This window comes from Geospiza fortis, unplaced genomic scaffold (assembly GCF_000277835.1).
Source record: "Geospiza fortis unplaced genomic scaffold, GeoFor_1.0 scaffold88, whole genome shotgun sequence".
Taxonomy (NCBI): domain Eukaryota; kingdom Metazoa; phylum Chordata; class Aves; order Passeriformes; family Thraupidae; genus Geospiza; species Geospiza fortis.
The window spans coordinates 1,157,831-1,169,433 of NW_005054434.1; the positions used below are offsets into that span (position 1 = coordinate 1,157,831).

Sequence of the window (11,603 nt, forward strand, 5' to 3'; positions counted from 1 at the left end):
GACAGGAGAAAAAAAATATAGATAAAATACAATAAACAACCTTGAGACCAAGAACTGAAGAGCTCAGGTGGCAGAACTTGAAAGACAGATTGTGCCCGACAAAAGGAAAATGCTGAAAATTGCATCTAACTTGGATTTTCGTGTGTTGTTGTTCTCTGAACCTGTGTTCTCTCCAAGGCCTGTCTTCAAACTTGGGCAGAGAGAGCTAAACAAGCCTCAGAAGGTCAAGCTGCAGCAGCTCATCCCACCAGGAAAAATAGAACAAGCAAACATTAAACTCCTCATCATCTCTGAGGTTTTACCATTCAGTCTCAGTTTTCAGCTATTACTTCATTCCTAAGATCCAATCCTCTTTTTCCATCACCTCCACGCCATCTCAGCTCCTGTTTGCATTGTTGGGCTCTTGACAGGCAGACAGACCTTTGATCACAGATAAAGAGTCCTTTCATATTTTTCAACCTCTTCAGCCCAACCATCACAGTCTGCTCAAGCAGTCCTTTGCCCAGAGCCTTTGCTGTAGCTCTCACTCTCTTTTGTTTTGAGCAGCAGCAGTACCTAAATTAAAAACTAGTCTTCTTTAAAGCAACACGTCCCTAAACTGTTCTGTAAGTTTTGTCTTTTTTTTGTAGTTTTCTTCTTCCACACCAAATGTGCTGGCTGAGTTCTACCCCTTTTGGGGCATCTATCTTCACAAACTGCTCTGTATTGTTTTTCTTGAACATTAGTAGCAGTCCATCTTTCTTCTGTAGGACCACATAGATTTCTCTTACATACAAACAAGACTGTGCTGAATTTCATAGTAAACATAACTTCTATGAGATGAAAGTTAAAAATGCAACTGTGTTGTGTGCCAGGGTCACAACCCTTTATTACAGCTACCACACAGATACTTGGCACTGTTTAACCCCAGCTGGCAGCCGAGCACCACAGTCACTCACTCACTCCCCCACCAGCAGGATCAGGGTGAGAATCAGAGGAGTACAAGTCAGAAAACTCATGGATAGAAATAAAGACACTTTAAGAGGTAAAGCAAACGATGCACATGCAAGAAAAGCAAACCAAGGAATGAATTCCCTGCTTCCCATGGGCAGGCAGGTGTTCAGGCATCTCCTGGAAGGAGAGGCTCCATCCCACAGAGCAGTTGCTGGGGAAAGCAGTGACTCCAACATCCCCCCCTCCTCCTCCTTCCCCAGCTTTACCTGCTGGCCAGGATTCCCTGAGGTGTGGGATGTCCCTTGGGTCACTGGGGTCAGCTGGCCTGGCTCTGACCCCCCCCAGCCTCTCCCTGCTGGGTGGGTGAGGAGCAGGAAAGGCCCTGATGATGTGTGCAAGCACTGCCAAGCAACAGCAAAAACATCTCTCTGCTTTCAGCACAAACCCAAACTACAGCCCTGCACCAGCCACTGTAAAGAAAATTACCCCAGCCAAAGCCAGCACAATATTCTGTTTGGCTATTTTAACTAATGGAAATTTGCATTTTTTTCTGTCCTCTATTTCTGATAAGAAATAATAAACAGTTGAGTCTGAACATGAAACTACCTTCTCAAGTGCCTTCAATAGAGAAACCAATAGCCCTCAGCTGACCTTCTGCGACCATCTCAGCACACTAACCAGCAGGAACACCACACCAGCAGCTCTCCAGAACATCAAGGGGTTTTCTGATGCTCTGGTGAATGGGAACAGCTCTGGTGAGGCTCAGATCCACTGGAACCGGCGCTAGAGGCAAGGGGAACCAGCAGCCAAGGCTCTGTGGAATCCCAGCCTGCACATTCATGGCACCACCAACATCTGTGGAGGATCAGGAGCTCTTTGCAGAGCAGCTGTTTGCTCAAACCAGGGCTGCTTTTTTGCAGGGTTTTACCACGGGTCACCCAGCTCTGCTGTGTGAGCAAGCACAGAAGGTTTGCCTCTGGGCACAAACCAACAATCCCTGATGAAATTTGTTTATTCCTTTGGTTCCTGACCTCAGCTACATGGGAGCACTGCCACAGAAAATGTGTTTTTAAAAAACCCACCTATAGTAATGTAGGGAGTCCCTGATGTAGGGAATGATTGGTATCTGACTCCATTGATCCAGAATGTTGAATAATTGCTCTATTAAACTTTTATTTATACTGTTTATACTATACTATATTAAAGAGCTGCTAAATTATAAAGAATACTAAAGAATGCTACTAAAGAAAACTCGTGACTGTCTCCAGACAGCCAGGACACAGCTTTTTCCAATTGGTTAAGGAAACAAAACAATCCTCAGCAGAATCCAACTGACAAATCACTCCAGGTAAACAATCTTCCTAACACATTCCACATGTGCAAAACAATAGGAGCAGCAAGTAGAGATGAGAATTGCTTTCTCTTTCTTCTCTCTGTGCTTCTCCAGGAAAAAAGAAGTGACACCTAGATTATTTTCCTTTTTAATCCAATAACTGATCTGGAAGAGCCCCCAATGCAGACTTTTCTGAGAGAGACAATTATGTCTCTCACTGTCTATCAGTGAAAGGTCAGTTTGCCTCCTGCCCCCAAATTCAAAAATCTATCTTTTGAGGCAACTTAAAGCAAGACACCGAATTTCACAGGACGTGTCTGAGGCATTAGTTCATCCCCTGCCCTGCTGACTCCTTCCCGAGCAGATGCCTTTGCAGAGCAGCATTTGGAGCCGCACTGGGTTTGCCAGGGCTCATTTGTCAGCGCCCCGAGGCGAGCCTTTCATCTGCCAGGCACACAATGCTAGCAGGGCTGCAGCGGAGGTGGCTGCATTTACCTGCATGAGCAGCCCAGTTAAAATGCATATTTCAGCTGCCCGAACTCTCCTTTGCTCACCACCAGCCAGCACAGCCATTCAGGAGGTGTCCAGAAAGCTCAAGCCCCTGTCCAAGGAGCCAGTCTTTGGAATCTTGCTCTAAGCACAGCCTGTAGCTCAGCAAGGTTCTCAGTAAAGGCAGGACGATGAAGACCAGTCCTTTCACGAAGAGAAGAACATGTCTTCTTCTAGACAGAAAAAGAACCCAACATGCACACACATCTTCCAAGGAAATGAAAAAAAAAAACCCAAACCAATCTATCCCAGACCTCACGGTATGACTGATGTTTTAAGTTCTAAAAAAAATTACCAAGAATTGCCACCAAAAAGGCAGCAAAAAAATGTGAGCACAAAACCAAAACTTGCTAAACAAAGCAAAATATCTTCAGAGCTGGTCTTGATTTAAATGGAAAACACTTTCATAAATACCAGCATTACAGTTTAAGAGAAACTCTATACTCTTGGTTTTGTAATCCAAATATTCACAACAGCCAGGAACTGTCTGTTTGAGGAGTCACAATGGGTCCAGCACACTGGCTCCTGCTGGAAGACCAGGCACTTCCACACCAGAGCACTCAGAGATGGCACTCAGGGCTTAAGATGCTTTTAGAATGGCAGAGAGTAATTGCTTTCCCATCACAGGACTCCAGGAACACACCCCTACAACCACCTTGGCACAGTGTAAGAGCATAAGGACTCACCTTCACCAGAAACAAAGATCACGTTCAACAGCATGGGCCTGGGCTTGCAGGAAGGCAGTTAACTCTGCTGTGGTGCCATGACCATGTTTTTATTTGCTCAGTTCCCACAGACCTCAGTGTTACATGGTCCAGTTCAAGCCCATCTTCTCCCAGGAGCATTTACTCTGCTGGAGCTGGTGCTGGGCACACACACATTCTTGCATAACAAGCAGGGCTTAACAAACTACCACGCTTTGCATTCTGCTGAGTAACTAATCTGCTGCTAAAATACATTTAAGCATCATTCTCATCTCAAAAATAACATTTCTACAGACTAAAAAGCCCACATCTGTCTCCAGTCTGGAGTGACTCAAACACTTCAGCCCAGCATCAGGGTGGGGAGGTTTATCTGAAAGCCAGCCTGAAGAGTCCACTTAGACTAAAGATCTGCTTATGTGAAAGTAATAAGAGATGAAAGGCATGTTTTTGTGTCATCCCCAGCAAGAAAGACAACTCAACCGTTGCTTGTATTTAAATACCAGTCCTTGAACTGCCAAAGCTCTTTTTAACAGATATCTTTATAAACAAAAGTTGTGTTGAGTCACACAGCATCTACCCTTAAAGTAGTATTGGCACTTCAGAAGAGACACCCCCATGTCTTGGAAAACAAATCACTATTAACATAAGCAAGGAATTAGATGTAGATCTTCATAGACTAGTTTCTCCTAAAAAAAAAAAGTAAGGCTCATTTAAGACAGTTATCTAACAAAAGGACTCCTTGGATTTATTTATCAAAACAGCTTTGCTTCTGTCAATTGGAAGGTGCCTCAGCACACAGCACTGTACAAGGAATACCAGTTTTCAACTAAGCTCTACTCCCTAAGGACACCCACTAATGCTCACAGAATCTTCAAGGGTCTGGACTTGTGCATAATCTGCAGCCTAGGTAATAAATTTACAGGAAAAAAAACCCCACTTATTCTCTCTGAACTTCCACTTCAGATCCAAACTTCATTGAAGAGGTGGTTACAGTGTAATTCCTGTGAGAGGTTTGTGCTGCCCCAGGCCAGCAGTGAGAAAGCACAGGTGGGTAAGGTAACTGTGGTTCTGTCCTTCCAGGTGATCAAAGTGAGGGGATTCATCCTCCCTAGCGCAGGATGGACACCTCAGAATGCCACTGTTATATTTTCTGAAAAATCCCTTCACCAGGATTTCTTCTCCTGGGAAGCTGAAAAGCCTCAGATAAAAAGGAAAAAAAAATTATCCCATTTACTTCTCCCTGTTTTGCTGCTTTGGAATGTGGTTGGAGATTGTTTATCCAACATGTGAATTGTTTTTACTTAATAACCAATCAAGTTCCAGCTGTGTCAGGACTCTGGATGCAGTCACAAGTTTTAATTAGTATCTTGTTAAACCTTCCGTAAGTATCCTTTCTCTATTTATTAGTATAATTTTAATATAGCATTCTTTAATATAATATCATAAAATAATAAAATAGCCTTCTAAGAACATGGAGTCAGATTCTCAATTCCTCCTTCACCCTGGAGACCCAGCAAATACCACATAAGAACATCTAAAATGACTTAATCCTCTAAGATCAGCCTATGGTAAGAAGTGATCATCCCAGTCCTACTGACAGAAAACAGATTCCTCACATTTGTTCCAGCAAAATGCTGAGTGTTACCCACTTTTATACTGTGTGAAGAAACTTGCTGAGATGAAACATAATTCTTTTGACAAGTTAAAACATTTTTAAAAGCACCTGCTTGGCTTTGGCTCCATTTCCCATTTTGACAGACTCCAGCACCAAAGCATCCAGTTTTCCAGAATAAACCTGTCACTCCCAGAAGTTAGGTCAGGACTTTAATAGGAAGGCCTTTTTCAAAAGGCTCTCTAAAACAAAGACCTGTGACCAAACTTCTCACTTCTCCAGATAATTCCTGCACTCCAGAATGTGTTTCCACAATGGATTACATATGGAGCATCTCAGGGTTCAAACCCCTAATACTGGAAACAGAAGTGGTTGCATATAGGTAGTTGAATATAAGAGAGAGCTCAGATATTAAGTGCTTTGCACAAAGAATTGAAATCAAGACACTCAGGGAACCCAGCAGGTGAGAACCCCAGAGAAACAGAATAAATTCCATGGATAAACTAACCCAAGTTCTTGGAGCAATAACAAGGCCCCTATCTTTTTACTAAACTACTCTCACCAAACAGAACAATTACTGAAGATAACTAACAGGCAGCAACAAAATTGGCTGTAGCAGGGAAAAGCATCCTATTTTTTTCAATCATTCCACTTCTGCAAAGGTCACCTGTGTGTCACTGCACAGGGTGCCCATGAGCTCCTGCCTGATTGCAGCCTGAAACTGGCCCCAGCTCCTGGCTGAGAGCAGCAGTCCCTGGCAAGCTGGGCTGCCCAGTGCAGAGATGCAGGTACTGTGAGCACCCCTTTGCTGCAGCAGCCACAATACACTGATTTTGTAATCACAAACCAGAGGACACACTCCAGTAGCTGGCAACATGATGGACCAGCTCAGGGGATGTTTATTAGGGAAGTAATCAGTGTACATAAGCACACATACTCTCAGCAAGAGCATAGGCATGAAAGAGACAGAGCTTGGAATTCAGAGCTTCTCTACTGCCCCATGGACACAGTGTGGAAATGGCTGAAAATTCCAGGACCAGGTTATGAAGCACCTCTATTTTTCTGAACAAGTTTCCATACCATTTAATTTTCTTAAGCAGCAGCCTTGTAATATTTTCTTTTGCATTCTGGCTGCACAGAACCACTCTAGTTTTTTTCTAAGTATATGGAGAACAAGCTTAACAACACATCACTCTTACAAAAGTGGCAATAGTATTTCCCCAGGGTTTTGGGGAAATAATTTCTGAATTTAGAAAAGTAGAAATGTATTCCCTTGCCTGTTTTGCCTGAAAACTGCTGCTCTAATATACAGTGCTGTAATTGCTCCTCCTCTAAAACCTGCTGGGGTATAAAGCTGAAGCCTTTCAGCCACTTGCTACACCCAGTCTCTCTACTACTTTATTGCAAATATTAGGAATGTTATTTGGAGCACCAAAGAAAAATTTCAGTATTACAGTATCTCATGAAAGTTTAACAATGAACCGAGCCCAGCCTTCTCTCTGGCTTTATTTATATTTCAAAAGCCAATACAAAAATGTTACATACATACCAGTCACTGTTGCAGACCAGAATTTTGAGCAGTCACCAGGAATTTAGCGCTGCAGTATTTTCCAACAATGTGCAACCTTCAATGTTCAGCTGAAAGGCTACTCTAATGCAATATTCAAGCCTGGTGGGTTTTTTCCAAGCTTTTGGCAAATGTGGAAAGTCCACTGCTTCCCAGCAGCTCCATTATTTTTATGTAAGTGCCAGCAGGTAGCTACCTAAATAGATTGTTTTGTTATATAAAAATGCCACTACAAGTATGGTCCTGCTTTACTTTTGTGGCTTGGTTTAACCCAAAAATAATCAGTTCTGAAAGCACCTAGTTATACCAACAGCCTAATCACATGAAAATGTTCCTCTGTTTTCAAGTATGCAAGACCTAGTCAAAGCAAGTATCAATTTTAGCTACTGGGTTTTCAAACAAAAAGCTTTTTTACAAGAGACAATTAAAGCTTCCATCAGCCTACCAGAGGTTACTGTGAGAAACACATCTAAGCTACAGGAGCATTGGTCTATTTCTGACAGTGGTATTTAAGTATTTATTAAGGTGTTTGCATCCATTTATCCATTTGGCTGACATCCACCTGCCACACGTAACACTTGAAATTGCAGTTAACAAGCTGCTAGAGTAAGGAATCTGGGCGCTGTTCAGTTGGATATTTTCTATTAGCATAATAGGCAAGAGCTTCTAGAATTTGTCTTGTTCATATACTTCAACTCTGCCTGAAGCAAGGATGGGAAAACAAACCCCTGCTAGTACAAAACAGTTCAAGTATGTAAAAAAGCCACTGACTGTTTTTTAGTAACAGTATTTGCACAAGCAGAAAAAAACCCTCCCAGTTTCTCACAGATCTCTAGGAACATTCAAGTGAAGTTCTGTTTTAATTTTTAAGATACAGAAGTTTAATCATTCAGCCAGTATAAGAGTTCTGCAAACTGCATTATGGATAATGTTGCACATCTTATGACTGAGTGCTGCCAGTGCCAGTGGTAATACAAATTGGCAATTTCCACATTTCAGTTCAGAAAACATCTGTTATTCTAAACCTGACAGATTTATATAATGTATGTAAATATTTATTAAACCCAGCCACCATGCTACAGTATTTGATTAATAAACCCTCTCATTTTGAGAATACACCAGCATAAGGTATGAACACAATGAACTCTATATGAGATTTTACAGTAACTTTCCAGAAGTATGCCTGTGGCCTAACAAATTTGCATTAACATGCTGTAGATTTAAAATATTTACTTGTCTTCTTAGCATACCTAACGTGTAAGAATAGTTGCTTAATACCCAAAAATAAATATAAGCTTTCAATTGAAAGCACTTATTTTCCTAGATTTCCAAAGTGGAGTCTGAGGGGTGAAAATGCTTCAGACTTGTCATCAGTCCACTTCAGTACATAAAAGCATCTCCTGCCCCAGGTTTTTTGTGTTTTTTTTTTTGTTACAATCCCAAAGATTTGTTTCCAGTGAAATATGAGCAGAGCAGTGATTTTCTTGGCAGCCCTTCAGTCTGTTTCCATGGCAGCACTGCGGGACTCCTTGGCCACCATGAGTCGCATGAGCTGACTGTGGAATTTCTCAATCTTCTTCACGTCTTGTGCCTGGTCTGTTCTGTACAGCAAACACTGCAAGACAAAGTTCCTGATATCAGATCTCACTTCTGCTGCTTTTTATCTTGTTTGTAGCTGCTATGTATTCATTTGTGCTTGGAGCACACAAAACAAGGAGAGCACTGAGATGTTCAGTAGTTACCAGGAGGCAGCACCAACACATCCACCCTGCTTCAGAGCACAAACATATCTGTGTTTGCTTTTAAGCTTTCCCCTAATGCTCATGCCTCCCATATTGAAAACAGGGAAACTCAGAATTTATCCTAGTTTCTTCTAGCTCCAAAAAGCTGTTGAAACTTGGGTTTTAAAGCTGCCCTTTTTTTGTGTTGTCTCAACATAGAAACAGATTTTAAACCTGAAGTTACTTGCCAATTCTTTATATTCTGAAAGCAAGCTTATTTTGCCTTTCATAGTCCTTAATGTTACACTGCCAGGGACACAAAATCAGTGTTTCCCATTGAAGGGGATCCCCTACCCCAAGCAAAACCTGTTTTTCCAAGACAGCCCTAAACAGGGAACACAGAATCTGATTAAAATAAACATCCAAACAAACAAAACCCCCAAACACTAAAACAACCTAACAAAATCCTGAAACCAGCCTCCATTTTCCCCCACCTGGTGTAACATCCTTCTCTGATTGAAAGCAGGTAATGTAGCCAATACCCCAGAAGGGTTTATGTTTGTGAATCACCTGACTCCAACTTCCCCTATGGGAGATTTCAACAAAATTACCCTTAAATTCCCCATTATCAGTGCCCCACACCCAACAGCTCACCCATGTTAAGCCCCATTGCCCTATCAAGAAGTGCCTTTACTGGAGTTTCACATCCATTCCAGGCACTTGAAATTCCAATGCCACACTACTTTTCCTGGAAAGAAGAAATCTGACTCTTTTCCAAGTCTGAAGGCAAGAGAAGGGCAGAATACCCTGTCTGGACTGCAGAATACCAGAACACCCTGGACTGCAGAAAAACAGCTCCTGAGCTGTAATATTGCTGTCACTCAGCCTCACAATCACCAAGAGGGAACTTCACCTATGGCTGGAAGATTTCACCACTCTGAGCAGATAAAAAGGACCCACTCACACCAGTAAACACCAGTTTGAAAATGCTCCTGAACTGGTCAGGGTCAATGCAGACACAGCGACGAGGGAAGGCTGAGTACAAGTTTTTAGCAAACTGTCTGGCACTCTCAAGGCAGTGTCCAAGAGCTCCCAAGGTGACTGACAGCAAAACTGAAGTCTGTGCGTGGCACAAGAAGCTCTGGAAAGGGAATGTGCTCTGTACTTACAGCCACATCATCTGTTACTTTGATACAGAGGTTCCCATCACAATGTCGGTACTTGAGGACAACACGGACCTGAAATGAAAAACATTTTAGGAATTAGCACTGACAGCTAACAATTCTCAGCATGTATTGAAGGGAATCTGCCCACATTCCCCTTAACCATAATTATGTTCTGCTCCATGTTTTCAGCCCCTCTGTGGCACTCCTCAGCTCTGGGGCTGTGGGAGCTGCATATAATCCCACAGCCAAGGTGGTGGGGAAGTTGACCCACCACATTTCCCTGCCTTACAATCTAGGCTGGTTTTCCAGCAGCATCAGCAAGGTTAACCCTGGGCACATTCAAAACCCTGCAAATTCAGCAACAACAGCTGCAGAGACCTTGAGACAGGCAGGACAAACCATGAGAGTCATGTCCAGAGGAGACACCCCCTGGCTGTGTGTCACACCCCAGAAAAACCCAACTGGAGGCCTGTGTTTGTAGGCTGGAAACACTTCAGAAAAGAGCAGCTCCACATGAAGACTGGGAAGGGATCAGGTGAGTGGGGCAGGCTCAACATCACCACTTTTTCTGCTATGGTAATTATCACAGCTAGTCCTGCAGTCACCTGCCCCGAGCTGGAGCTAATTCTCTGCCAAACTAACAGGAGGGTACTATATAAACCCCTCTGTAATCAGACAAATTTACTGCCATGGATGGGAAGAGATTTCCTTTAAGGAAAGGGGAACAACAACTCCTGGCTGCAGTGACATCCATTCTTTCATTTAACTGAATGTCACAGAGCCTAGGCAGGCCAAATTGGGCAATTTTACTATCAGCAGCAATCACATATGGTGTCTCTGTGCTAATTAAGAGGCAGAGCTAATCTGCTTTAAATAATTAGATTTAATTTAATCTTCTGAAGGTTTCTCTAGTTCCCCTATTTTTGGTGAAGAACACTAGGCCTTTTTTACTCACGATTTCTCAGGTGTGAGTTTCACATCACATTTTTGTGCTGCTTTTTAGGTGAACTATAATGCTTTTTCTGAAGACTGAGGTTAATTTTAATATTTGCATTAAAAAAGTGACCAGAAAGAAGAAACAGTCATAAACCAAGAAGTTAAGTCCTTGAGGAATTATTCTTTAGGATGCAAACACCTTCCAGTCTGAAATGTCACTGCAGGCAACAATGCAGCGTACTGAGCTAATGAAAGGACAAATTCAAATCATACAGGTCTTAAATGCTACAAACTGCTAAAATAAGCTAATTATTGATACTGCAGCAGAACTCTTAACCTCGGTTTCCAACACACAGGTATGAGCTCAAGGTCTTTGAAGTCCAGCCTTTGAGGTTCATCCCAGCTGCCAACAACACCGCCTGTAACACCGCTCCCTAGGGATGCTCTCGGCGTTGTCAATGAGTTTCCTCCCGTCCCACAAAAAAAGGATGCTCAGCTGCAACACCAACGAGTAATCCCCTTCCTCGCAGGTGCTTTTTCCCTGTATTCGACACTTGTGAGGCCACACTGCCAGTGCTGTGTCCAGCTCTGGGCTGTCACTTCGGGAAGGACACGGAGGTGCTGGAAGGAGCCCGCAGCAGAGCGATGGGACCGGGGCTGCTCAGTCTGGAGAAAAGGAGGCTCAGGAATGACCTTATCGCTCCCTAAACTCCCTGACAGGAGGGTGCAACCTCCACGCAGGCTTCAGGTGTGCTAGGAGGGGTTTAGGGCGGACATTAGAAGAAATATCTGCATAGAAAGAGTGATTAAACATCGGAAAGGGCTGCCCAAAGAGGCGGCGGAGTCACCATCCCCGGAGGCGTTCAAAAATAAGCAGACGTGGCACTTCGGGTCATCTCTGCTCTACTTAATATGGCTGATTCGGCCATAGGTTGGACTCGACGATCTCAGAAGTCTTTTCCAACCTAAATGATTGAGACTCTGCGATTCTTGCCTCCCCCGTGCACCAACCAGCGATCCCCCCAGCCCGACACCGCCCGCCGCCCCCGCCGGGCTGCGCGCAGCTGGAGCCGCCTCCAGCT

The 11,603-nt window shown here is 43.4% G+C and overlaps 1 protein-coding gene across 1 annotated transcript; it reads right to left on the reverse strand.

The window, feature by feature from the left end:
* Positions 1-5,995: 5,995 nt before the first annotated feature.
* SRP9 (signal recognition particle 9) lies at positions 5,996-9,996 on the reverse strand. The gene is made up of 3 exons (XM_031061955.1): positions 9,985-9,996; positions 9,589-9,657; positions 5,996-8,313 (listed from the first exon to the last, which is right to left on the reverse strand). Exons 1-3 carry the CDS (start codon positions 9,994-9,996, stop codon positions 8,194-8,196), a joined length of 201 nt encoding a protein of 66 aa, XP_030917815.1. The 3' UTR covers positions 5,996-8,193.
* Positions 9,997-11,603: the final 1,607 nt, after the last annotated feature.